General features: G+C 38.0%; 2 protein-coding genes and 1 pseudogene across 9 annotated transcripts in view; 1 reads left to right on the plus strand and 2 right to left on the minus strand.

The window, feature by feature from the left end:
* Positions 1 to 233: 233 nt before the first annotated feature.
* Positions 234 to 3,564, plus strand: LOC117158561 (lethal (2) k01209). Of its 2 annotated transcripts, XM_033337617.2 has the most exons (10): positions 234 to 845; positions 916 to 1,046; positions 1,419 to 1,589; positions 1,668 to 1,774; positions 1,843 to 2,013; positions 2,087 to 2,158; positions 2,269 to 2,520; positions 2,590 to 2,799; positions 2,877 to 3,062; positions 3,141 to 3,564. In XM_033337617.2, the coding sequence occupies exons 1-10, from the start codon at positions 793 to 795 to the stop codon at positions 3,456 to 3,458; spliced, it is 1,671 nt and encodes a 556-aa protein (XP_033193508.1). In that variant the 5' UTR covers positions 234 to 792; the 3' UTR covers positions 3,459 to 3,564. The 2 variants fall into 2 exon arrangements, with proteins under 2 accessions (XP_033193508.1, XP_076474564.1); XM_076618449.1 differs by lacking the exon at positions 234 to 845 and having other exon boundaries at positions 1,657 to 1,774.
* LOC117158585 (uncharacterized) lies at positions 3,479 to 10,371 on the minus strand (annotated as a pseudogene). The gene is made up of 9 exons (XR_013058436.1): positions 9,768 to 10,371; positions 8,486 to 8,571; positions 8,335 to 8,430; positions 8,178 to 8,258; positions 7,413 to 7,575; positions 6,375 to 6,599; positions 4,277 to 4,389; positions 4,011 to 4,085; positions 3,479 to 3,927 (listed from the first exon to the last, which is right to left on the minus strand). The product of XR_013058436.1 is annotated as an uncharacterized LOC117158585 (transcript).
* Positions 10,372 to 10,664: 293 nt separating this feature from the next.
* Positions 10,665 to 25,566, minus strand: part of Nhe2 (Na[+]/H[+] hydrogen exchanger 2) — a 43,445-nt gene continuing 28,543 nt past the window's right edge. For 2 of the 6 annotated variants that reach the window (XM_033337255.2, XM_033337252.2), the window contains 8 exons: positions 25,249 to 25,384; positions 23,908 to 24,069; positions 23,727 to 23,796; positions 23,536 to 23,640; positions 23,149 to 23,250; positions 20,719 to 20,880; positions 18,114 to 18,290; positions 10,665 to 15,845 (listed from right to left, as the gene is read on the minus strand). In XM_033337255.2, the coding sequence (XP_033193146.2) occupies positions 15,607 to 15,845; positions 18,114 to 18,290; positions 20,719 to 20,880; positions 23,149 to 23,250; positions 23,536 to 23,640; positions 23,727 to 23,796; positions 23,908 to 24,069; positions 25,249 to 25,384 (1,153 nt within the window). In that variant the 3' untranslated portion in view covers positions 10,665 to 15,606. Of the gene's footprint in view, positions 15,860 to 18,113; positions 18,291 to 19,641; positions 19,719 to 20,718; positions 20,881 to 23,148; positions 23,251 to 23,535; positions 23,641 to 23,726; positions 23,797 to 23,907; positions 24,070 to 25,248; positions 25,385 to 25,566 lie in introns of those variants that run through there. The other 4 variants (XM_033337253.2, XM_033337254.2, XM_033337256.2 and 1 more) reach the window with 4 other exon arrangements.

The raw sequence follows: 25,566 nt of genomic DNA on the forward strand, positions 1-25,566 counted from the left end.
TATCATTCTTTTTTCTAAATATACTGGCTTACTTTAGATAGTTTGTATATTTTCACATATCATAAATATTCTGTGCGTTTTTCACAGTTTCTATTTTTATATAAATATCTGCAGTTTAGTTATTACTTTTTTTATCGATTTCACATTAACGCTTATACATCTGTACTTTGTTCGTTTCGTATCGATGCGCATCATACATTATGAATATTTTGCGATGCGATATAATTTTTTATCTAATGAACATGCTTTACAGTTACTTTTAAGCGATTTTTGCTTGAAAAATCGATGAATATTGTTAATGACTAAGATATTTTATCGCATGGTTTTCAACATTTGGATCAGGCGGGAAAATATGTTGATGAATGCTGTATATGAAGGGTAGTAATGGGTTCAACAGGACCAATATTACTATATACATACATACAAGAGTTTCTATCTCTTTGTCAAACGTTATTCAAAATTCATACAAAACTTCATAAATACCACTTTAATTAATTAATGGATTAGAAATATAATTATAAATTTTAAAGACTATTGTATTAAATTATTTAAGAAGGATATGTACATATATAAATACTCATATTTAAATACCCATTATTGGGTAATAAGTATAGAAAAATTGCTTCGGAACATGAGCGATAGGTGGCAATGAAAAATATCTACGATTTCATTATCGTTACCTGTCTTTGTAGTTTGTAGTTTCTGTCAGTACAGATTCAGATGCATGAGGAAGAGAAGCTTGGTAAAACGTATTGTAACAATACGTAATTTTTCTTCTACATAATCAAGAATATGGCAGCTAAAATGCAACACTTTGATCCACCAAGCTCAGCGAGTTCTGAAAGGTAAACCACAGTATTTTACCATCTGTTTCGTCTGTCCAGTCGAATATGCATTGAATTTACTGTGCTTTAGCGACGATACTGAAGTGTGTTTCGACGAGAAGGAAATTTTATTTGCTGACGAGTTGTGCGAGGATGCTGAGCGTTGCAGACGTTCTGACATTGGGACACCTACTCCACAATCTCCAAGACCACCTTCCACGGGTGAGATTTCATACACTTTCTCCTCAATGTATCACTTCTTGGAGTATTCTTACATCTTACTTATTTCTTGAAGTAAATAAGCGATGTACCAATTATTTACAGAGTCATTGATATGGAGTACTTGCGTTTGGCAAACAGGATGTACATGGTTTACTGAAGTAGAATCTTTTTGTCATTTGAAGAAAACAGTTAAAGCCTTCAAAAGTACCTTTATCCTTTATCCCTTATCCTACATAATAGTCGAAAGGAAACCTTTTTCTTTGATTTTTATTTACTTTTATGTATTTTTTTGGAAATGTAATTAATAATACGATGCAACTTCGCGTAATTTCTGAAATGAATTAATAGAAACTATTTGTGTTTATATGACAGGTTCTCAGAGATCACCAAGATCAAGAAGACAACGTACTACTAGTCTATCTCAGTCTAGCAAAAAAACTTCTGCAGAGTCTATCCTTAGAAGTAAAACAAGAACAATATACACAGCTGGTAGACCACCATGGTACAATTCAGCTGGTCAGCAAGTAGAACCTTTTGTAATTGGTTAGTAATAGAAACATAAAATATATTTATTACTTTAAAGGGAAAGAATGTACAATGCTATTAATAGTTTTGTTTTAGGTATTTGTGGAGGCAGTGCGTCTGGAAAAACCACAGTTGCAACAAAAATTATAGAATCTCTAGATGTACCTTGGGTAACACTTCTTAGCATGGATTCATTTTACAAAGTATGAGAAAGTTATAAATATTATTGCATAAAGAAGAGTGCAAATAGTATATCCAATTTTTCTTATAGGTTTTAAATGAAAAACAACACGACATGGCTGCGCGGAACGAGTACAATTTCGATCATCCCGACGCGTTCGATTTTGAGTTACTTAAAACAACGCTACAGCGTTTAAAGGAAGGTAGAATGGTGGAGGTTCCTATCTATAATTTTGTAACACATCGCAGAGAAACTAGAACTGTATGTAAATATTGATAAGTGTATAAATGTTAAACATACTTTGTACATATAATGTTTGCTTTTTATTTTAAAGAAAACAATGTATGGTGCCAATGTGATTATATTTGAGGGAATATTGACGTTCTACAATGTCGACGTTTTGAAGGTAAGTCAATGTATTGTCAGGAAAACAGAATGAGTGGGTTTGAATAACAGTAGTAAGGTACGAAAGTAAAAATCAAATTACCACTGATCTCCTTCATTCGATTGGTCAAGATGTGCGACATGAAGGTGTTTGTTGATACTGATGCTGATGTGAGGCTTGCTCGAAGATTGCGTAGAGATATATCGCAAAGAGGGAGGGACTTGGAGGGTGTGCTAAAGCAATATAGCACTATGGTACAACCCGCTTTTTATTATTATATAGCTCCATTCATGGTTCACGCGGATATTATCGTACCTCGTGGCGGAGATAACGAAGTCGCGATAGAACTCATTGTACAGCACGTACATACTCAGCTTCAACTGGTAAAATTATCGGTTTCGTAAATCTTGCTCTCCCTTATTATGTTTACTTTAGTTCATTTCTTGTTCTAGAGGGGTTTCAAACTCAGAGAAAAATTAGCTCATTCTTATATTGGTCAGCCATTGCCATCTTCTCTCTACCTGCTTCCAGATACACCACAGATAAAGGGTCTCCACACATTTATAAGAAACAAAGAAACATACAGAGATGAATTTATATTTTATTCCAAACGTCTAATACGTTTGGTTATTGAATACGCGTTATCTCTTCTACCCTTCGAGGTAAATTTTAATACACAACGCTAGTGAGATGTGAGCAACGTGACTTTTAATAGCCATTTACAAACACGCGTTTACAGGATGTAAGAGTAGAAACACCACAAGGAGTATTATATCACGGAAAACGCGCAGCTACGGATAAGATATGCGGTGTTTCCATTTTGCGTGCCGGTGAAACTATGGAACAAGCTGTTAGGGACGTATGCAAAGATATTAGAATAGGAAAGATACTTATACAAACCAACCAACAGACTGGAGAACCAGAGGTAAATGATGTAATTTACTTTTCTAATTTGCCACGATCATTTAAATATTGACATAAAAATTATCAATATTTTCTTCAGCTTTATTACCTTCGATTACCAAAAGATATTAAAGACTACAAAGTGATATTAATGGATGCAACAGTAGCAACGGGTGCAGCAGCCATTATGGCTATCAGAGTTTTATTGGATCATGATGTTGCTGAGGAGAACGTGTTACTCGTATCTCTACTTATGGCAGAATCAGGAGTACACTCGATAGCATACGCATTTCCACGCGTAAAAATCGTGACGTCCGCCTTAGATCCTGTGATAAATGAGAAGTTCTACGTATTGCCTGGTATCGGTAACTTTGGAGACCGATACTTTGGAACCGAGCCATCAACCATCGAAGATTAATACAACTTAAGATCTTATACTTCAATTTTCGAAGCTATTTAATCTGTTATAATGGAAGTGCAGTAATCTCATATATCTTTAATAAAATTTGTGTTACGCTGGGGAATATATGTATCGTTTATATTCATTCTATCTACAATACACAAATTTCAACACCAATCTATTTAACTGCGCGGTTAAAGAGACGTTTTATCGATGTTAGAGCCAACGACGCCTTCTTCCACAGTGGTGCGCGCGCTATGTAATTATTTGTAATCTCCTCTTGCACTTGTCCAATGGGAACGGTGCCAAGAATCCAAATGGCCAGAGCTGACGTTTCTCGATTGTCCCAAAAGATACGTGATCATACGATCGAGTGCGGCCAAATCTTCACTTATATTGCCAGAATTACCCAAACCTCTGGCTTCTGTTCGATATTTCTAATTCCACGTATTCCATTGCTAGCGGGAAGTTCAAGTTTTGGTGTAAACTGCGTAAGCGGTAGATAGCTTTTAAATTTACGCATGCATAAGGTATCGCTATAAATTACGAGATATCTAATATTTTAATTACCTCTTCTGGACAGTGTTGACCATAACTCGACCTCTGCACCTTGCGGAATGTTTTGTGCTCAATCCATCGTAAAAGCTGGTAACATTTCTTTTTTTTTAATTTTGCGTTAAATACCATAAAACATTAAATATAAAACATATCATGTTTTCATGTCAATGAAAGGATTTTAGAAACTTTTAATTTTCTTCATAGTTACCTTGATTTTCTTCTTATTTCTACTCAACTAGCAACAGCAAAAAATTTTATAACAGAAACATTATAGTTACCTCGGGTCCAGGAAGCTGTTATCTCGCGAGATGTTCTTATTACGGACCAAGCGGATATCGTGTTCCCAAAAGCGACATAGTTCTGGCGTCGATGTGTATGGCGCGGCTACTTCCTTAATATAACCGGAAACCACAAATCTATTTTTAGAAGAGATATTCTACGCCTTTTTTACCATTTAATTAAACAATGCTGAATGTGTTTTTATTAAACAAAAGCATGACCAAAATTTTGCATTTTCCACGTGTTACGTCCGGTGACACTGTATCTAACCCAGAATGCATCCCTCGAGGTGGCCATTACCTGTGCAAATATAATTAGTCGGACCGTAATAATCCTAAGGAACTGTAATAAAACTAAGCATTTGTATTTTACTGTTAGGTCCCTTAATCGTTATAAAATATATTCAAGTCGAGATGTTCCTTATGGTTATTGCTCCATCAGATAAAAATCAGAAGGTCGGGTTTGTCCCATGTTCATTTCCACCCGCGAGTGACCGGTGGTGGGGCGACCAACACCCAACAATAGTTTTCCTCTGCGACAGGATCGTCACCGAACTTCACTGGTTTACCATCGTCAGACCAGTCAACATCTCTGGATTGGTTCATCATCTTCAGATCAGTCAACATCTCTTCACTGTCTATATCTACTTTAGATCATTCATTTGGTTAACTTATATCTGTCGGAGATGAAAGGACACCGGAGCCTTCCCTCTGGAACTTTGGGAAAATCCCTAAAATTGTAAGTAAAGCTTACAGTTGTAATTAAACAATTTGCCGTCATTCTGCCCAATGGTACTTGTTTGCGATTTGTGATAATAAACTTGGGCTCAAGGCGACCATCAGCCGCCGAACGTAGCCGCGGTCAACGGGACAGGCGCTTCATCTAACAAAGATATGAAGCGATAGTATGACCCTCGTTAAAAGAAATACCCATAGAGGTACCTGACAGTAAAACATTCCAACGGTTCCTTCGGACAATGAATACCAGATGTTGAGGCACTTACACGGTACAAGTGTAGTTAACCCGAGGACTCGCTATAAAACCTGGGGTTTTTGCTAATTAAAGTTGTTCAAACGGATAGGTAGCCTTTGTCCCAAATTGACCAACTGACAGCAACGTCAATTTCCTTTACTTTCGGAACGAGGGCTATACTCGACGAATCCGATGATCTCGTGTCCTTAGACACACCCCATCATAGTTTTCCTCGGTGGCATCATCGGGACGAAAATTCATTCTTCCTTGCGATCTTCTCGACGAAGAGAGTGGATTCGTTATCGAACCTAAGACCAACGTCACTAGTATCGCCAGTGCCCAACCACCGCGGTTGATTGTCAAATCGGTAGTATCCATACTCGTATTACCAGGCCGTACCTTCGTTATAACACAGCGATGGTCAATTCCAATGAAGATCTAGAAAAAGGCCCATAACCCTATTCCTGACGCTTCTCCGACATATCTGTAAGCACCGAACGAACGTGTCTACGTCTACAAGTTGTTGGAATAAAGTGTAAATTGTAACCTGTTAACTCAGGTTATAATCGATTCAACCACCTCTATTATCCTAAACGAATTAGGGGATCGATCGTTTCGTGGCATCGATTGTATAATCGTAACGGGAATTTACGACTTCCGTTGACGCGCTTCCACGCGATCGCGTCTCTCCGCCAACGGTCGAACACCACGAGCAAAAGCAATGGTTTTACGAATTTCCGAATTTTAAAACTGATAATTCTTACAAAATTAGAATAACGAAAAAGAGCACTGAATCACGTGGAAATTTTAAGAAACAATGCACAATTAAGATATTATTCGATAAACTTGGTTAGTACATCGTGTCCTTTTTATAAAGATATCAGGACCAATATGTTTCTATTATTAATAATTAATAGAAACAAATTTTTCTTAATTCCTTCAAAATTTTCTTTTAGCGAATTAATCAGCAGATCTACTCTACAGATGTCACTCTAGCGTCATTATATTTGCTTACGTAATCACGTGACAATGACATCGTGATATGAGGAATTATTGGGAAAATGACATCACGTGCGAGAGGCGATTTCTTGTGTTTTATCTTTGAGAAATCAGCTGTTTCGTGACCTTGCTCACCTTCAACGCGACGATGGCCGTGATAAAGATGCACATGACGTTAACAAAGGTCAAGCACGCGCTGATTATTCCGTTGCAGACGAATTCAACCGGCAGGTAATCGGTGTACACATAAACGTACGAGGTGTTGTAGTCTGTGTACGATTCTCCTTTCATGTGCGGCATTTTAATCGGTCGATAGATTAGCCGTATACATCCGGGAGCCCAGAATAAACCCTGCGGGAATAAATTTCATCGATTGCCACGGTCAGATTAACTGCCATTCATTAATCACTGCTGATGGAATGAGAACACCGCACGACTGCCGATACCTCTTTTCGTATCTATCTTCCCTCGCGAATTATTCCGTCTGCCCGTGTCGATAGCTGGCCAATTTCAATGTCTCTTTCGCGGATATAGAGATATATGTATTTCGATTTACGGGATCGTGAATAAATAAGCGGAAAAAACACGTGAATTCTCGACTCGATCGTTAAGAAGCTTTTTAAATAATTTATAGAAAATCTGGTGAAATACGAGTCAATGAATCTCTTTTATAGGCGAGAAATTTTTAATTTATTATCATGGACACTAATTCTACGTTAACACTTTGACTGTCACGTTGGTCATATTTCTCCTGTGACGCCACGGTGATCATTGGTGACCGGAGTGCTTGAACTTCTTACAATTGTAAAAATTGAATGAAAATTGATAGTTAGGACATTTTGAATATAATATAATTAAACATTTTTATTAGAACATTATCCTTAGTTAAAATTATCCTTCCAGTTGATTTTCGGATTAAATATGTGTTTTACTATCTTCTCACACATTTAGAAACTATCAAGAGTGTTAATTGTGATTAATATTATAGGTTAGTATCGTAGACTAACATTAAAATAGTAATTTCATGTTAATCACCAAGTAATATAAGAGTGAGAAACTCAACAAAAATGGATTTATCATATTCTTTTCGCGTGATCTTCGTACACATATTTATTCCACCCTATATTTACGGTATCTACGGTGGGTTTATCGTTCGTTACTTACACAGTTTACCACTGGTGGTAGCAATGAAGCTGATATGGCAACTCCGATTAGGGGACCGTTGCTTCCTTGTAACAAAGCCATGACTACACCTGTGTTCGATGGTAAAGCCCATAACACACCCATCCAGAGGGACCTGTAATTTCCCCTGAAAGAAGACGCGTATTACTTTTCGCGAATCTTTATTTTTTCCATCCGAGCTACGAATCCTGGATTCGGCACCCCATATATCGGGCATACACCAGTGCCATCTGTAGTCAATAATATATTTTTTCGTTATCGGCAGAACAGTTTCTGTCGATTTTATTGATATATTGGATTTATCACTTCTTAAAAGTTACTTGTTGTTGAAACAACATCAAAACGTTTTACGCAATATATTTCAAACATCCAAACGATCGTATACTGTTTCGTGCTAAAAAATCTGTTAAATCCATTGACAGTGAAACGATATTTCATATACGGTTCTTACAAGAATTTATGTTATTTGAGACTTAGGAAAACGTATATACGGCAACCACGTACACTGTGCGCGCTTCCGTTCAGTGACAGTACTTCGGCGAAGCGAAAGTGTTAAACAAAAGTAAATTTGGACGAAATTTTATGTAAGTTCATTATTTTATATACATTTAGTTATAAATTAACCATTGTCTAAGTTAAATCATAAAAACTATTACTTCTTTAATCATCGGTTATTTTGACCGCAGACGGTAAGAACGGGTATACACGAAGTGTCGGTAGGTTTAATGTTAAGAAGATATATCCGACAATCTTCTGGCTAAGTCATTCTTGATGGGTGTAGCACCAACGCCGCACATACCGCTATACGTGCACTGAGTTGGAATTACGCTGGAAATTGTTGGAAGGTGAACGAAGACATTTGGAAAAGCTTCCTGGAGGGGAAATACCGAAGACATTAATTCACCTTACTATGGAGTTCATTTTCACGCCGATGCCCATTTCCGTGAGCCAGTGGAGGCAATTCTCGCATGGTTCCCCAGCTGGTAGCAGGAAATATCACCTTTCCAGAGAGATAAAGCCAGAGAGTAATAGGAAATGGAAATAATTAGCGTTACTCTCTTACCTCGTAATACACGTTTCCCTTGTCCCTACACCAAACAACGTGTTCCACTTTCAGCTTCTTCAGCAGCTCCTCTAAGACCTTGGAAAATAATAGCGATCGATAAAACAGATAGAAGAAGCTTGTATCAAGTCTTCTGTCGTGCTACGTTGTACAATAGGGCATACAATTCTTTTTTCTCTCCAGTTATCTCGGTTGCCTGATGTCTGGGTAATTGGATGCGATTTACTTTGTAAACCGAGGCTATTTTATTTCTGTAGCTTCTTTAATATTCATTCGTTCTTTATTCTTCCAAATTTAATTTGTGCTCTGCTGTCAAATTGATAAAATAGTAAGTAATTAATATAATGGAAAGAGGAATAGTTAAAAGAAATTCTTGTTCTTTCAACTTGCTTCAGCCTCATTATTCCTGTTTCTTGGCATTAAACTGATAAAATAATTGATGTACTGGTTTGATTAGATAGTTAAATTATTAGATATATAATTCTTCATCTGAAAATAAAGTAGTGGATGATGTAAGAGATCGACGAGGTCAAACGATGTAAAACGTTATCCAGTATTGGAACTATACCATTAATATTTCGTTATTAAAATTATTAATATGCTATTACTGAAAGTTACATTCTACGTATTAATAAACGAGATTCGTATTTTATGTATCGCAACAACAGTTCATCGATATTCCAAAGCAGCCATATCATGGGCCTCTAATTGAGGCTAAATAAACCGAAATTACTCAACGATAGTAAAAATAGAACGAAAATAACGTTCGTCTATCAAACGAAATTGTAACATCGTAATAATCGAAAGAATACTCCAGTGTTGCGATAGAAGCACAATAAATTTCCATTTAGTGTAAAAAAATCTTAATTAGTGCCCGATTAAATAAACTCCTACTGAATATATCTGAACGTCTATTATATCAATAAAAAGCCATAGATAGCGAAGAGAATCGGTAAACTTCTATTATACGAATTGTTTATCCCCCGATCGGCTCATATAAAATATAAATGGCGTTGTGTAAGAGGCATTTTCAATTTAACGTTTAATTGCCTTCGTGGAATCTTGAGGTACCTCGAATGACATAAAAATTGTTATAATTTCGCTTTAAAATAGCAAATGACGTAAAGTTTCGCTAATCTTCGTTTAGATCGAACCCTATAATTGTAAACTATAATTTCAGACTTAAATTTTCATTGTGCTACCTCAGAATCCCAACAGAAAATCAATATCTTTCTATCTCATCGTAACGGTTAAGGATAAAAAGCATAATATACCGTTTCCATTGACACGAAAATCGGGTCTCTGTCAGTCACGCTGACCGGAAATGCCACGTCCTCGACTTCGAAGATGTCGCCTATCGGCCAAATCATCCTCGATATCGTTCGAATCGTCGTTATTATTCAGCCTCGACGAATGAGTCCTCGATTTCGTTTGCCTAAGTCGTACATCGACTTTTGGTCCAACTAGCAACTTTTCTGGTTTTTCGATCTTCGTGAATTTATCATAAAATATTTCTTCCATAATGTTTCAAAAATTTCCCATTGGTTTCTATGATAATTTTTGGCAAGCTTTTAGCTCAGAAGCTATAAATTGAGGCTGATGGAAGGAGAGTGAGAGAGTGCGTTTCGTCCCGGGACTACCGGTGGACTCGTCAGTAAGGCTATGCCCGGTAGTCCCTGCCTTAGACGTAGAGGGAGTCTCGCTAGGTGCGGTATTTCTATCAATCGCTCGTATATTCAACCCGCTAGCGAGTTAGACAGACAGACTCGTTGTCGTCGTAGCCCTCTAGTGTTGGCGGTTGGTACCCGCGGATCGCCCGGGAGGTGTTGCGCCGCGTTGATGCCTCGACCTGTCGGCGTCCTGTTGATACCGATCCGCCACAAAATAAATCTTAGAAAGAAGAAAAATATCTCGTCGAATAATAAACCGTCGAAGTACCAAAAATTTTGCTCAGTTGCGAGATTAGTGATCATTCTACTTAAACGTTGAAATGTATTTTATTCTGAATTGTTCGGTGACTTCAAAAACGTATCAGCTTAGTTTTACGTTTCAATTAGAAAGAAAGAACGTAGGATAAATGTAAGGCAAGGAATGAAGGCAACAGAGATGTGGAAGATGCCCAAGAAGGGAAGGAAATTTTCAAGTGCCAAGATAATTGCAAGACAAGCACGTTGTTTTTTTTTTTTACGAAATAAACATTTATTTTAACAAATCAACAGCGTAAAGACTAGCGTCTAGAGACTAGTCCGACATTTGTCTGACCTAGGTAACTAGAGGCCGCCAGGAATATAACGCGCGAAGGGAAATTTCGAACTCTGCCGCGATTTTTACGAAAATTGAGAATCGTTCTTTGTCTCCACCAAAAAAACCCCTCGCTTTTGAAGCAAATATTATTCAAGCGAGATGTGCGTGAAAAATGTCCTCCCTAAACAACGAGTTTGAAGGAAACCCTACTGCCATAATTGACAAGAATTCTGTGACATCGCGTTAATCGCAGTCTTGGTCGAAGATGCAATTTGCCGGATACTTTTGTTTCCAAGTAGAAATATTTTTCAGTCGATCGTGCAACAAGGTAACGTTATTGTAATAAGGAAGCAGCTTATAGAGTAATTTTTACGCGAACAATCGAAGCGTTCATAGATTGAAAATGAAAATCTATGAGGGATGAAATTTTATTTAAATCAATCATCCTGTCAAATATTACTGAAAGTACTTGGACGTGAGTTTTGATACTTTTAAAGTTCCTTTAAATTCATTTACCAGAAAAGCTTACTTCCGAGATAATTAAATGGAAAAGTTGTGGATTGAGAAATATTTCGAAACTTGGAAGCGCTAAAACTTCTATCGTGGAAAGTATCTTTTTCTTTTATACGTAAATACGTATATCTCTATGGTTAATTCTAAAGAAAACGTACGTATACGTGCGTTCATAGAAGTCGTAGAACTTATAAGAGCAACTTTTGAAATACCAGTTAAGACACGGGATTAACGATGATTATGTCCACGCTACGATTATTTTCTACTACCTTCCAACGTATTCCGCTTCGTGAATATTTCTGAAGTTGTTCTTAAAGTCCACTCATTAAGATAATTTGACGTTTTAATTTAACTTCATATTTAACTTCGGTCGATTCAACCGTTAATTGAATTTAATCTAATTTATCATCCGTTAAAATAATCAACTATCTATCATATTTAACATCTTATATCAAATATCGAAGTAACTCGATATACATATTTAAACCACTATTACATTTCCACGAAAGTTCACACTCTTCAGTTTCTTCGATCTTTCTCGACAATCGTATTTTCGACCAATTCAAACGCCATCGATGATAACATTAAATCTCTAAACGATCGAAAGCTAACAAATCGATTTCGTTCAATTCCGTAAGCATCTAATCAATCTCGAGTGCCAGTGTAGAATTATTAATTAATCAATGAATATCTTCAATTCTCATAAAAACCGGAATTCTAGAGTTTCCCTTGGCAGCTCCCCGCCATAGTTTCACACTTTGTCTTGTCACAATGTTTGTTTCACTCGTTTCGCGTCGCGATAAACGATCGTAACAAATTAGTCATCGCGATTAACTTGCTACCTTATCTTGCTAAGAAAAATTTCTTGCTTTTTTTCCTTTTTTTTTTTTTTTGGCTTTTCCCTCGATCTTCTTACGATCTTTCCCAGTATCTTTTGTCTCTTGTCTCGTTATGTACATACGGTGGTTTTATTGAATGCGTTAAGTACAGACCTACGACGCTTCCGCGGCTGTTTTTCTACACGAGACTGTTAGTCGGTTATTTATTTATTAAGTTAGTTATTTTTTATTTTCTGTTTTCTGCTTCTTTTAAGGCCATACTTAAGGAGAGGAGGAGCGTTTCGTTTAAACAACTTTCAAGTGTGTGTGTGTGTGAGCGTGTGTGTGTGTGTTTGTGAACGAGTGTGTGTGCGTGTGTGTGTGAGCGTGAAAGAGATTTCGACGATTGTAATATGGTGAGTTCTATTAGAGATGCTCGATATTCTTATTTTCCAGCATCTTTTCGACAGTTTGCTTTGTTGTTTTCTTGTTATTGTTTCGATCGTAGAGATTCTTCGTCTGTATGATTCAAGAGATCACTGTGTTCGAACTAGTTTGATGCAGTGGTCCTCGTGAATTTTTTTGAAACAGATAAATATAGGCGAAAAGTTTTCTCTAAAATTTACGCGTACTTTTAGTATAACATCATGTCGAATATACATGTCGAGACTTAATGTTTTGGATGCCGAGTGTAGTATTTTTTTTTTTTTTTTTCGTAGTTGAAAATTCGCAAGAATCGCTGCAAAAAATCTAGCGTGAGAGTAAAGTGAGTAATCTAAAGGGGGACATCGTTGTTTTTGAAAACACGGAAGTCTCGTTGGAAGAAAACTGAGGAATTCGATAGATCGAATGTTCGGTAAATGTAAATAAATCGCAATTTTTTCTATTTCCAGATCAATTTGGATTTTATCGGTCGATCGTATACTCCGCGCAATTATTTTATTTTCGCTACACAAGAAAAAGAAATTATCGAAGAATCGCTCTATTTTCTGTTCCACAAAGAGAAGAATATTTTATAAAACGAAATGAACAAATAGATATACCCGAAATGGAGACAATTTTATTCTATTTTCAACTCTCGCTGTGTAGAAATAAAAATAATAAATAGATTATTCTGTGAAATGAAGATAAATTGAAATCTATCGATCAATTGTATTCTTAATTTTTCTTATACGAACCAATAGCGTTAGAGTAAACGAATAGCAGAAAATGATATGAATGATAAATAAATCCTAGAAAATACTCAGCCTGAAAGAACAGCCTGAAGTCTCTCATTCTCTTCTGCCCAACATTTCCATATTTTCAAAACACAACAGGAATAATTAATCGTCCCCATTTTTACTTTACATCAGTATATACGCCACATGGCGTGTCTAAATCTAGACTCGCGTCTATAAACTCGAAAGCGAATCGCACGACGATTTCAGCGTTGCGTATCGAGTATAATACCAAACTTGTACATATTATACATATATATATTTATATATATATATACTTCATTTTCGAAAGACTATTTAGCGTTGGCGTTACCAAAGAAACTGAAAAAGAAAGAAAAAAAAAAAAAAGAAAGAGATCACCACGTTTACATGTCATGATTTAATCGTCATTTAAACGCAACACATATCAAGGTCCCTCGAGTTTTTCCCACAAAAACAAGTCACCCTTTTTATACCTTCAATCTCATTCTCCTTGTTTTTCCTCTTCATCCTTTTTACAGTATACCGGAAGGTTCGAAGTTGCTGCTAAGATATTTTTAGGAATCTTAAGGCCACGATACCAAGTTAATGAGCGATCGTTAAAACGAGTCGTCGCTACAAGGGATACACGCTATTATGGCGTCTAAGAGAAAGAAATCGCGTGATTTTTCTGGTTCACGATCTTTCTCAGCACGCAGAAAGCAACACATCGACGAAGAATCGCCGGTGCTTCAAAAATCTTTCGTTCCTGCTGATCGAAAGCATCTCCCTTCCAATGGACGAATCATTCTTCTCAGGAAGCATTTGAAAAATCAACTACCAAAAAACGTTCCTCCAAGTCTATTCGTTAATACTTTTCATCCGTCAGTCGTGCTACGGAGGAAACGAGGTGTATCGTCGGTTTAAAAAAATAGCTCTTTCTCTCTCTCTCTCTCTCTCTTTCTCTCTTTCTTACTTTCGCTCTTTCTCTCGCTCTTGCACTCTTTATTTCACTTGTATCACTCTCATGGTCGAATATTCAAAATGGATTCACACGATCACCGAGTATCAAAAGAGAACGCAACCTCGACTGAATCATTCTCGTCGAAAAATGGTAACATCGCTATATCGAAAATCACGCTACTACAACGTCAACTGTATTATATATCATTGTGTCAACGATTCTATCGATTAAACCAACCGAGAAAATACTTGTTTGTCTCCTCTGAGATCGAAGAATTCTACCTAAGTAACGTATTAGGTCGCCTAATAAGTTCGTTCACATTTCTTTCATATTTAGATGTTTTTAACTTCGGTCCAGTCTCATTCTGTTTTAGATATCGATGGATAGTTAATTCTGGAATATTCAAAACGTCAGACTCCTGGGCTGCCTTGTACTAGAAATTCATTCTCAGTTACGATTCTTAAATATGCAGCAATCAAAATGATATCCACCGAATCGTTCTTTACAAGTGCTTTTTCTGGGTTGGCCTTGATCTTATCGAAGGTTGGTCATTGGTCATCTTGATCGCTTATCGTTCTGTATTCGTAAAATAACGTCGTAGAGACGACGAACTTATTGGACGATCTAATTTAGGGTGTCCCGAGAGATTGTCCCATACATTGATCAATGAATCATCAGTCGCATAATTTCATTTCTCTTTCGGCCGTGAATTTGTGTCAAGTAATCCTATTATTCTCTAAATTATCAAACGTCTTGAAGATTCCCTCGCCGTGGCTGGTAGACCAAAAAGAGAGAGAAACGCAATTCCAACGATTCAATAAATTATTGCTAAAATGTATCTACCTTATTCCATTAAGAAATTGTACAAAGATACAAACGTAAAGCTTCTCTTATTATATCTTGCACAAAGATCCAACAATTTCTCATTTCCCTCGGAAATTATTTAAAAAAAAAAAAAAACAAACAAGGGACTAATTTTTGGGACACCCCGTACAACTCCAAAGCATTCGTTTCTGCGTGCGAATGAAAGCATCGGTAGTCAAAACGAGGGGTACTTTCCGTCATGTAATCTGGTCCTGTGGAAGAGAACAAGAGCTGTCAAAACAGCTCGACGTCTCCAGTGTGAGTTCTATTAAAGTGTCCATCCTCGAAGGGAGCGAGATCGGCGATCGTCAAAGGGGGAACAAATATTATTTTCGTTTTCGGTTGAAAGGTTGATCGTATCTCCCTAGAATGGGGCGAAAGATATTAGAGGCACGTCCTCTGTTCAGACCGGAGCGCTAGGTCGACGTAAGAGAGACGAGAACAACGAACGCCGAGGTGGCCGCCGCCATGGCCGACGAAGACGACGCTCGTCGACCGCGAACGATGACGTCTGTTCCTCGACGATCCCCAAAGGTCAAGCTTTCTCTTCCTCCTCGTCTATCTCCTCCGACGATTCGGAGGAAGAAGTGATAAGGGCGGTGGAGAGACTTGGAACCTGGGCCGAGTATGCGAACGAGCTCATTCGGATCCGTTGAGGATTCCAACACTCTGGCAGGGAATGGGATCCGTCCTCCGTACACTTGTCCGATTGCGATTTCTCCATGGAGCACAGCTCCATCATGGATACTCGCCTAGTGGGTCCCTTCTTGCTGTCTGTAACAGGGAAACTGTTTTGAGGGTTTTAAGTTTTTATGACAGAGGATTGTATGTTTATCGCAATTTCAGGTTTTACGTGTAAACTCGTGAATACGGTGAACATACGGTGAATTCAGAATAGGATAATCAGACGTTTCGAGGTTAGTTTTTCCAAGGATTCGATCTAACGTTCGATGACGTTGGTATAGGATTTATTAATTATTTATAATGGATCAACACGTTGACGCCGCTTCACGGAACAAACTCGTGTGATCCACCGATGGTACACGCCGGCCTCAACGTGTTAAACAGGAAACGATGGTTATTTAACGTGAACTAAATACAGTAATGTGCTTTCACGCGGACCACACTCTCTCGACAACGCGATTCACACTCTCCGACTTATCAACTCACGCTGACTGTTAATTCGTCTTTCTCCCTTAGCATCCCTTTGTTTTTTTTCATAGCCCCACCACGCACGTGTTCCGCAACCGTTCGTTGCCAGGATCAAGTAGGCCACTTTTCCGCGCAACTGTTCGATCGGAGGATCGACGATACATCGAAGGGTCTGTCTGCACTTAGGCTTTCTCGCGACATTGTTTATGGATCACCCGATATCTCTTAGGCCTTTGGTCCACGATGCTACATTAGTTATTATCAGTTGGCTGCAATACTGTCGCGATATAACAATATAATTCATAATATGTAACTTAAGTTGTATTGATATTACAGTCGGAATACGATTCTGCAGATATAAATTCGCGTACGAATAAGGAAGAGCGAAGAGGAAGAACGGAAGAGACGAAAGGAATAAAGGGAGGAACGAGAAACGGGTCAGACGAAAGAGAACGTTATTGTATGTATTGTATGTTATTGTAGTATCGTGGAAAAAAGAGCCTGTGGTGACACTCGATTGTAAATACCACTACTCGACACTAAATAGTGTCGGATGACGGTAGCGCGTGGTTAGCGCCTTAGGTTGCAAACGTTCGGGACCCGGGTTCGAATCCCGGCGACCGCAGTCCGATTTTTCTTCCAAGATACAAAAATAGAAGAGAAGCGGCCGTGCCCAGCAGCAGCAACATCTACAAAAGCCGCCTTAAGCGGTGCGCGAGAAAGACGACGACACGACGAAGAGATTGGCGTAATGTGGGGGGACCATTTAGACGTCAACGGTCCAGGAAATCACGATCTCAATAATCAGGACGGGGGGCGGAATTGGGGTAAGTCCTTCGTGATAAGACGAGCCTTAAGCGCGCACAGTGTTAACGCTCAAAAAGACCCTAGAGGACTCGCCAGAGAAAAATTCCAGCGAGTGAAATTAGCGCTGACGAGAGCACATCCGAGGGCAGATAGGATGTGATTGTCAGATATGACCGAGTATTATTATTAGTATTGTGGAAAGAAGGGTTTTGTGGTGGCACTCGATAGTAAATACCACCACTCGACACTTAACAACTAGTGTCTGACGACGGTAGCGCAGTGGTGTTAGCGCCTTAGGTTGCGAACGTTCGGGACCCGAGTTTGAATCTTCGGCGACCTGAGTCCGATTTTGCTTCCACGATACAAAAATAGAAGAGAAGCGGCCGTACCCAGCAGCGACATCTACAAGCGCTAAAGCGCAGCCTAAATTTCCACGATATTACATTATGTTACAGAAATAAAGCAGCACGCGTGTCTGCTAAATTAAAGTAACATGTGTTTTAAAGATAAAAAAGCTGTATTATCTTAATTTGTCCCTGAAGGTAAGCAGATATAGTACACTGCAAGAAATCACGGTAATTTTTATCTTGCGTAAGTGGTTTTCGAATATAACTGCAAGAGAGTTGAATCGTAAATTCTATGCGACGTTTATGTCACGTAATAAACCTGCATACTTAGTGGCAATGAAATCACGACTGATAATGTTACATTTCATGGTCCATAACGAGATGTAACTGTTTTATTCTTAATATCCCCCTTTTATATTTCCATCCTTACTCAATGTCGAGTATATTTAATACTTGGCTGAATTTACGACGTCTTTAACGTGGTCTATATACCTTGCTACACTTCATCTTTATTAATTATATCTCCTTGAGAAACTTCAAATCTTTCTTGTTCATTTCATAAGTAGAACTTTGAATTTTTTTCTAAAATTGCATACATAGATCTTATATGTTGCATCGTTTAAGTTGCAAAATTTTCTTTTAAAATCATAGTTAGCATTGAAATCTAAAACTTTACATTATTGTACCGTATTATAATACGTTACTATATATAGTTCGATGATTTTTACCGTCTTACCTTTCTCGTATTCACTGAAGGTTTTCGTGGGCGAATCCTCCATCTGTTCTGTCCTCGTCAACGTGTACTCGTCACGCTCGTCCACAGTTTCCTGGCGATCGATACCATCCGGGGTGCACACACTCTCACCACGGAATAGACCAATTACTGACTGGACCTTTGGTTGCTCGATTCCACCTTTAATTAGAAGCAAGTGTTACTAACGAGGTTAATGAAGATTCATCGAGTGTTTCGGTTCGACCACCTCTAATATCCCCCCCCCCCTCTCTCTCTCTCTCTTGGAATATCTCTGTTGAGAGAAAGTGCACAGAGTTGATCGTTTTTCTAGATTATGCGCATAATAAAGATCACAGGCGAGAAAGCTATGATAAGTTCATTTTGATTTTTTAAGTTTCATCTACTTACACGCTTTATTCCAAAATCTAATAAGAAGATGCAGCTTTTAATGGAACGAAGAACGTAACTCGTATCGTAGTCCTTGTATTATCGTCTTTATTCTGTTTCTCTTCTTTCATTCATTGGACGAGGACACGAACATAATTTAAAAATCATTACAACGTATCTATTATACGAAACGAGGAAAATTGCATTTGTTTGAATAAAGTTTGAATATATGGCTCAGGATATTAGCCCATTTCTCATCGAATACACGTTAAGCGAATAAAAATCTATGGTCCACCGCATTTAATGAATTACAGCCGTTATTAACCATTTGTGCTCGTTGCTGCAAGGGAACTTGATAACCGAACATCAACACCATCCGGTTAAATAAAGATTAATAACGTCAGGACATTTAAAAATGGTTTACATTCGATTGAAAAAAAAACAGTTATCGTAAATTTTGAGAACCCAATGTTCCGACGTGCACTACCACCAATCACAAGTACCCGGACCATTATTTCCTTCACGAGACGCAATTTCACGTTTTATATGACAAAATTTTCAATATAACAAAATTCGATATAACAAATAGGTGTCAAAGATTTGCATTTGCATTTTTGATCGTATTCTTTGTACCAAACGTATATTCAATCGTGAAACCGAATGAGAAGAACGTTCTAAACAATTTCTAGCTATAGCGCGTGTAATTCGACAAATATATTTGCAAGCTCCATCAATTCTTAAATTTTCACATCGACACAGCAAGCCGATAGCAACGAACATCGATGTTTCAGCTGGCCAAAGTAACCGAAACACCCTGTACATCGTAGGAAAATGTGAAACACAGAGAAGTGCTCGTGGAAGAACTTGGCAACACAAAAGTGTTCTGGATCGATAGTTCGAGGCTGAGAATATGCACGAAAGATTCGATAAGATCGATCATGTGTGATGCACAATCAATCGTGTATTATGGTGACAAGGTGCTTTGTGTATGCAAATGTGTGGTGTACGTGTGAGTGTATTTAAAGAGTTCGAAGGGGGATTGGGTAACCCAAAGATCGAAAGAAAAAACGCATTCGCTTTGCAGATCGAGAGAAAATAAAAGAACGACACAGAAATTTTGAGACCACTTGAAGATAACATTTACATGTTGTTCGGCCGGAAGTCCGAGGCTAGTATCCTCCGAGCTCGTTAAGCTGGCCCGCTCTCGCAAATACGGCTCTCCTGTAAAGCAGCGTTTTTTTCAACATTTTACGTACCTTTTTATCTATTAGCCGAATCGACAGTCAAAAATATTTTCTTTTCATACATCAACCTACAATTAAATATTTTAGATGTATAGATACAGATTTTAGAATATAATTGGATATTGGAAAAATTGTTTATTCGGTCCGAGATTATTATTGGTTGATTTTAGTAAATGAGATTTTTAATATTAGCTATAATAGACGAACTGTTATTTAGCTAGTTTATTAACGCTAAAACTACCACGTCAGTGAAAATGTCTGGCTTGACAACTTTATTTTTAAATTCCTACTTCGTGTTATATCTTTTCTCCGCAATTATGTAATGACTTTTGCAGGGATAGCTAAAGGAATAATATAATAAACTTTAATTTTGTTTTATTCATTTAGAATGAAAGTAATTTTGTATGATGGCTACTTATACCAGTATCGAATACCAGTACCAGTACCAATATCCAATCAACCTTGGATGGAAAAATGGACGTGTTAGGGAATACCTGAAACAACGCGTAAAAGTTTCAAAATATATCATGAATAATTTAATGGAAATACGTAGAGTAGATTTGTCTCTCTAACGTGAGAGGGGTTACCCGAGCCCCATAGAAAAGTAGCTGTATGTTAAGGTTTCTAGTAGGTGTCGGAGAGTATAATTTGGGTATTATTTTTAAAGACTGTTAAAAAAGGATGATTCGATAATTCTTTCGTCACGACTAACTCTATTTGATTCTCTAAATAGTTAATACATTTAATAAACGTTCAATAATCCGGTACGAGTAAATTTTTGAGCAATTTTTAAACATCTTTTATTTCGTTCATTTTATGAATCACCTTTCTTTAACACTTTGTTGATTTAGTGAAAAAAAAAAACAGAGTGCATGATGTAACGAAACTACGACCGAGTATTATCAGAAATTTGTATGTAATACGCGTGGCGAAATGATGTATTCGTAGTATCGAGTGGATTATTTAATCGATCGTACCTAAGAATGTGGCTGATGGGGAACTGTAAGCCAGGTACTCCTTGTTTGAACACCAAGCGGGGAATTCATTCTGTTTAATCGGATGCCCGGAATCGTAATCGTCTTCTCGCTTCCATGGTAACATGGTCTCCGTGGCTGTTGGTGTCGTTACCCTGTAGGTTTCTACAATTCGAGAAATAACAGTATTATTGCTACTTCCATAATACTATTACAAATCACGGGAAAAACTTGAGACTTTCAAACAACCCTGTCAGGTATAACGAAGATTCTAAGAGAGAAATGTGTTAAGGAAAATCGAGGATTTGGAAATACAAATAATTGGCTATATTTCACACACACCAGCTATACATCTATATTACACTCTGAAGAACGTCTTGCACGCACGCTTGTTGTCAAACAGACTATCCAGAGTCTTCTAACGGCAGTCTTTTGTCAACTAAGACCTGAACGCCCTCTGACCCTTACACACACACTCTCATGTACAGTGTAAATGTATCACTTCCATAACAAAATGATTAGCCTTTTTATTATCAAAGGATTTAGCAAGAATGTTAGGTAGATGATACATTTACACCGTACATGTGAATGTGCGTGTAAGTGTCAGAGAGTGTCCAGGTCTCAGTCGAGACAAAAGACTATTGGAGGCTGTTAGAAGGATGTAGAAGTGTCGGTTGACAACAAGCGTGCGTGCAAGAAGGTTATCGAGGTCTTCAGAGTGTGATATACAGGGTGGTTGGTAACTGGTGGTACAAGCGGGAAAGGGGTGATTCTACGCGAAAAAAGAAGTCGAAAATATGGAATAAAAATGTTTCGTTCGAGGCTTTGTTCTCGAGAAAATCGACTTTGAATTTTCGTTCGGTACGCACGCACTTTATCGCGTCTCGTTACAACGGATCTCACTGTAGATCGTTGTCTCGATTGACGTTACTTTTTAAATTTAAAAAATTTTTAAATTTTTAAATTTTTAAATTTTTAAATTTTTAAATTTTTAAATTTTTAAATTTTAAATTTTAAATTTTTAAATTTTTAAATTTTTAAATTTTTAAATTTTTATTCTATTCGGTACGCGTGCGGTACGTTATAACGGATCTCACTGTAGATTTCCACTTGTACCACCACCAGTTACCAACCACCCTGTATATATGTATAGCTGTTGTGTGTGAAATAAAGTAAACTATTTGTATTTCCGAATCCTCTCTATACTTTAAGAAAAAATTCCAAAATCCTTTAACACGTTGACTGCCACGCGTGTTTTCAAAGAAATCTCCGTCAGGCCACGCGCACAGCAGTACCAAGCGTTCTCTGCTAGATGCTCCCTGATGTCGATATTTTAGTAATGCGAATCGCTCAAGCGGTGGTCTCGAGAACGATCTTTCGTTCCATTCGTTCGCAACATTAAAACCACTGGCTGTTGTTGAATATAACGGAGGAAAGTGTGGTATAGATTATTCCGACCAAATGGTTTCTTGTGCCGCCACAATTAGAAAAGGAATCAAATGATACGGAAAACTTGGCATTCCATTCTTTCTGGGAATTTCTGTTGTAAACGCTTTCACGGTTTACAAAATTGCAACGAGAAGGAATATAAATATTAGAATATTTAGACAATTATTAGTTGCGAAATTATTAGGGTTGTCCGAAAATACAAAAAATCGCCGTTCGGAAAAATAATTCCGGAAGAAGCTTTAGACGCGCATGCAAACTGTGTTATGCGAATAAAAGACGTCGAATGGACCGAACAAAGGCACGAAAGAATTTGAAGAAAACAACTTATTGTTCAAATTGTCCCGACCAACCTCAGCTAAGTATAGAATGCTTTAAAGTTTTACATTCTAAATAATTTTTTTAATAAACCATTCTCGTATTTTTGTTTTATAATAATTCAATTATTATTACGATTAGTTATTAATTAACAATTTATTACTATGGAATATCTTTTCAGATGCCTACGACGATCCTTCGCGAGTAGTCAAATAAGCGACACCCGAATATGGGTTACGCGGCCTGACCAGAAACTTTTCTGACACCCGTATTCGGGTGTCGTGGCAGTCAACGTGTTGAAGAAGGATAATTCTAAAGAGACAACGAAATATCGAATAAGATACTTTACGCTTCAAAGGTTGATATTCTACGAAATTAGAATTTCCTTTGATACTAAAAGATTCTCGAATTCGTAAGAGATGTTTCAAAATAGGAACGAAATGTTTCGTAGTTTAAAGAAACTTTACGAGATTTGGCAGAAATTTTGGCAGCCGAACCATCTTAATCTTTTGCGCTATCGGAGTATCCGACGATTCTTCTTACGCTGTCGAAAGGAATTTCGAAGACGGTTAAATCGTGCAAAGTACTCGACACTTGCACAAGGAATGGGATTTCCATTGAAAGACGAACGATCTCTGGCGATACCATCAACAACGAGCAAGAACTCACCGTCTCGTCCTAATTTCATATCGGGATCGTCGGTATTTATGGTGTCCATCGAGGTAGTGGTGGTGGCGCCGTGGTGGTTGTCCACATTCACGTTCAACGAGTCTACGGAAATCGAGCGACGAGAAAATTATAACTACGAATCGGGACAGGAATTAGCTGCTACACCTTTTCTTCTGCTGTTTTATATTCAAAAGACACGCTTCGGCAAGAAGTCTCGTTGAATTATCTTGCGCGAAACTAATTTGTCAAAAGAATCGGCGCGAGGATGAGAGGATAATTCGAGAACTTTGCGCGCCGTCTTCTATCGACGACGCGACGTAGCCAAAAGCTTCGCTGAAATGAACGAAAAAGGTAGAAAAAAAAGAAGGAGAGAAAGGCTGTTCTTACCGGAAGTACGAGCTGTGAAAGTAATCGCCGAGTCCCAGTCCTCTTTGCTCGAAGGCTTTGACGTGTCTCCGTTCTCCAATTCGTACAGGACGCCATTGATGTAATCTAGGTTCAATGAAAATTCACGTATTCAAACGAGATCCTTTTTTTCCGGCGAAAAAACGCGTCGATATCTCTTTCGCCAATTTTACCTTGTGTGAACAACTTCGTCGAGCCATTTTGCTGGAACTCCGGAAAACTCACGTGATTCTGCTTACCGTCCTACGGTTCGGTTGAGAGAAGGAACGACATTTTAATTGCAAATCGAACAGGACATATAATGCAAACTCGTATAAACTCGAAGAACACGCGTCAACGCGAGAACATTCTTACTTTGAGCAATTTTTTACTGCGCTTGTGACGATGCTTGTGCTCTCCCATCATCCGACGTATGTTCATGTGCATTTTGTAATTGACTTGGGTCGAGAGATCGCGATCGTTCACCGCGTGTCGGCTGTAGCTTAGACGCCGATGCTGCAACAGTTTCGTTCCATGCTGTAGAGAAACGTTTTTGCTCATTCGCCTTCGTTCTTTTCGTTTGTACAGGATTTTTCTAACATATACATATATATCCACGAATACGTACATGCGACACAATTCGACTAATCGTCGTGGCAAAGAAGCATCAAGAAGATTCGATCGTTCAAGGCGGTTCGAAAGTCTCTTAGAGTATTTCTTGTTCTTCTTTCGACCGCCACGCGTGCGAGCAACTTAAACGACTTTTACGTATTGCAAATGAAATTAAGCGTTATCGGTGGAATTTTAGCTGTCGATGTCGATTTTCATTTCATCGAGAGAAAGAGAGAGAGAGAGAGAGAGAGAGAGTACAAAATATAAATTAATACAGGGTGGTTGGTAACTGGTGGTACAAGCGGAAAGGGGGTGATTCTGAAGAAAAAGGAGTCGAAAATATAGAATAAAAATTTAAAAATTTAAAAATTAAAAAAATAACGTCAATCGAGACAACGGTCTACAGTGAGATCCGTTGTAACGAGACGCGATAAAGTGTGCGCGTACCGAGCGAAAATTCAAAGTCGATTTTCTCGAAAACAAAGCCTCGAACGAAACATTTTTATTCTATATTTTCGACTTCTTTTTTCACGTAGAATCACCCCCTTTCCGCTTGTACCACCAGTTACCAATCACCCTGTATATGAAATTTCAATAAGTTGATCTCAAGTATTGATATTCCGTTTCACGAAAATTATAAACAACTATGAAATTTTTATTTCTAAACGCGAGAAGAACGAAATGAAATTCAGACTATCTAAATTCTGACGTGGCTAACGTTGAAAAATAACAATAGAAATTCCCAATGCAATTTATTCTATTCATTTTGTCTTATGCTCGGCTTTCTCGAAAAGCTTCGCAATTGACGAAGACTAAGTCTTCCGGAATCTGAAACTTTCGAAGCTGCAATTTTCTCAAATTGCAGGATCTCGCCACTCGTACCACTTGTCTTCTAAGTCTCGCATAATACCATTACGTAATATAACTAAAGGATAAAATCGACAGCTGAAGTTCCAAGCAGCGATACGATTATCCTTCGAAGAAAAAAAAATCCGTCCTCGTCAGCAAGGTTTTCAGGGACGTGCATACACGATATGTACCATATATATATATATATACACACACATAAAAATTTGAATACTCAGCAAAAAGTGTGTTTCTTACCCTCTTGTATGGCTTGCAAAGTTCTTCGGCCAATAGGTGGTGGATCCTGGCGTCCGTCAAGTCCTTCTTGGAAGGGTTGTACTCCAGTTCTTGGAGATCAATATTCCAGCCCGCTTCAAGCTGGCTGCAACTCGGACTGGAAGGAGAAAGAATGAGACTACATTTTTATGACGGGCTGCCACTTCAAGATCGATACTGTGTTTCGAGGAGGGTCCACCGTTCAATCGAGATACAATGCAGACTTATCTTCGGTTATGCTCCTTGGCCAGGGTGTATACGGGGTGAGTCATGCAGGCAGTCATCGACACCCTACGGCGT

Source organism: Bombus vancouverensis, chromosome 5 (genome assembly GCF_051014615.1).
Source record: "Bombus vancouverensis nearcticus chromosome 5, iyBomVanc1_principal, whole genome shotgun sequence".
Taxonomy (NCBI): Eukaryota; Metazoa; Arthropoda; class Insecta; order Hymenoptera; family Apidae; genus Bombus; species Bombus vancouverensis.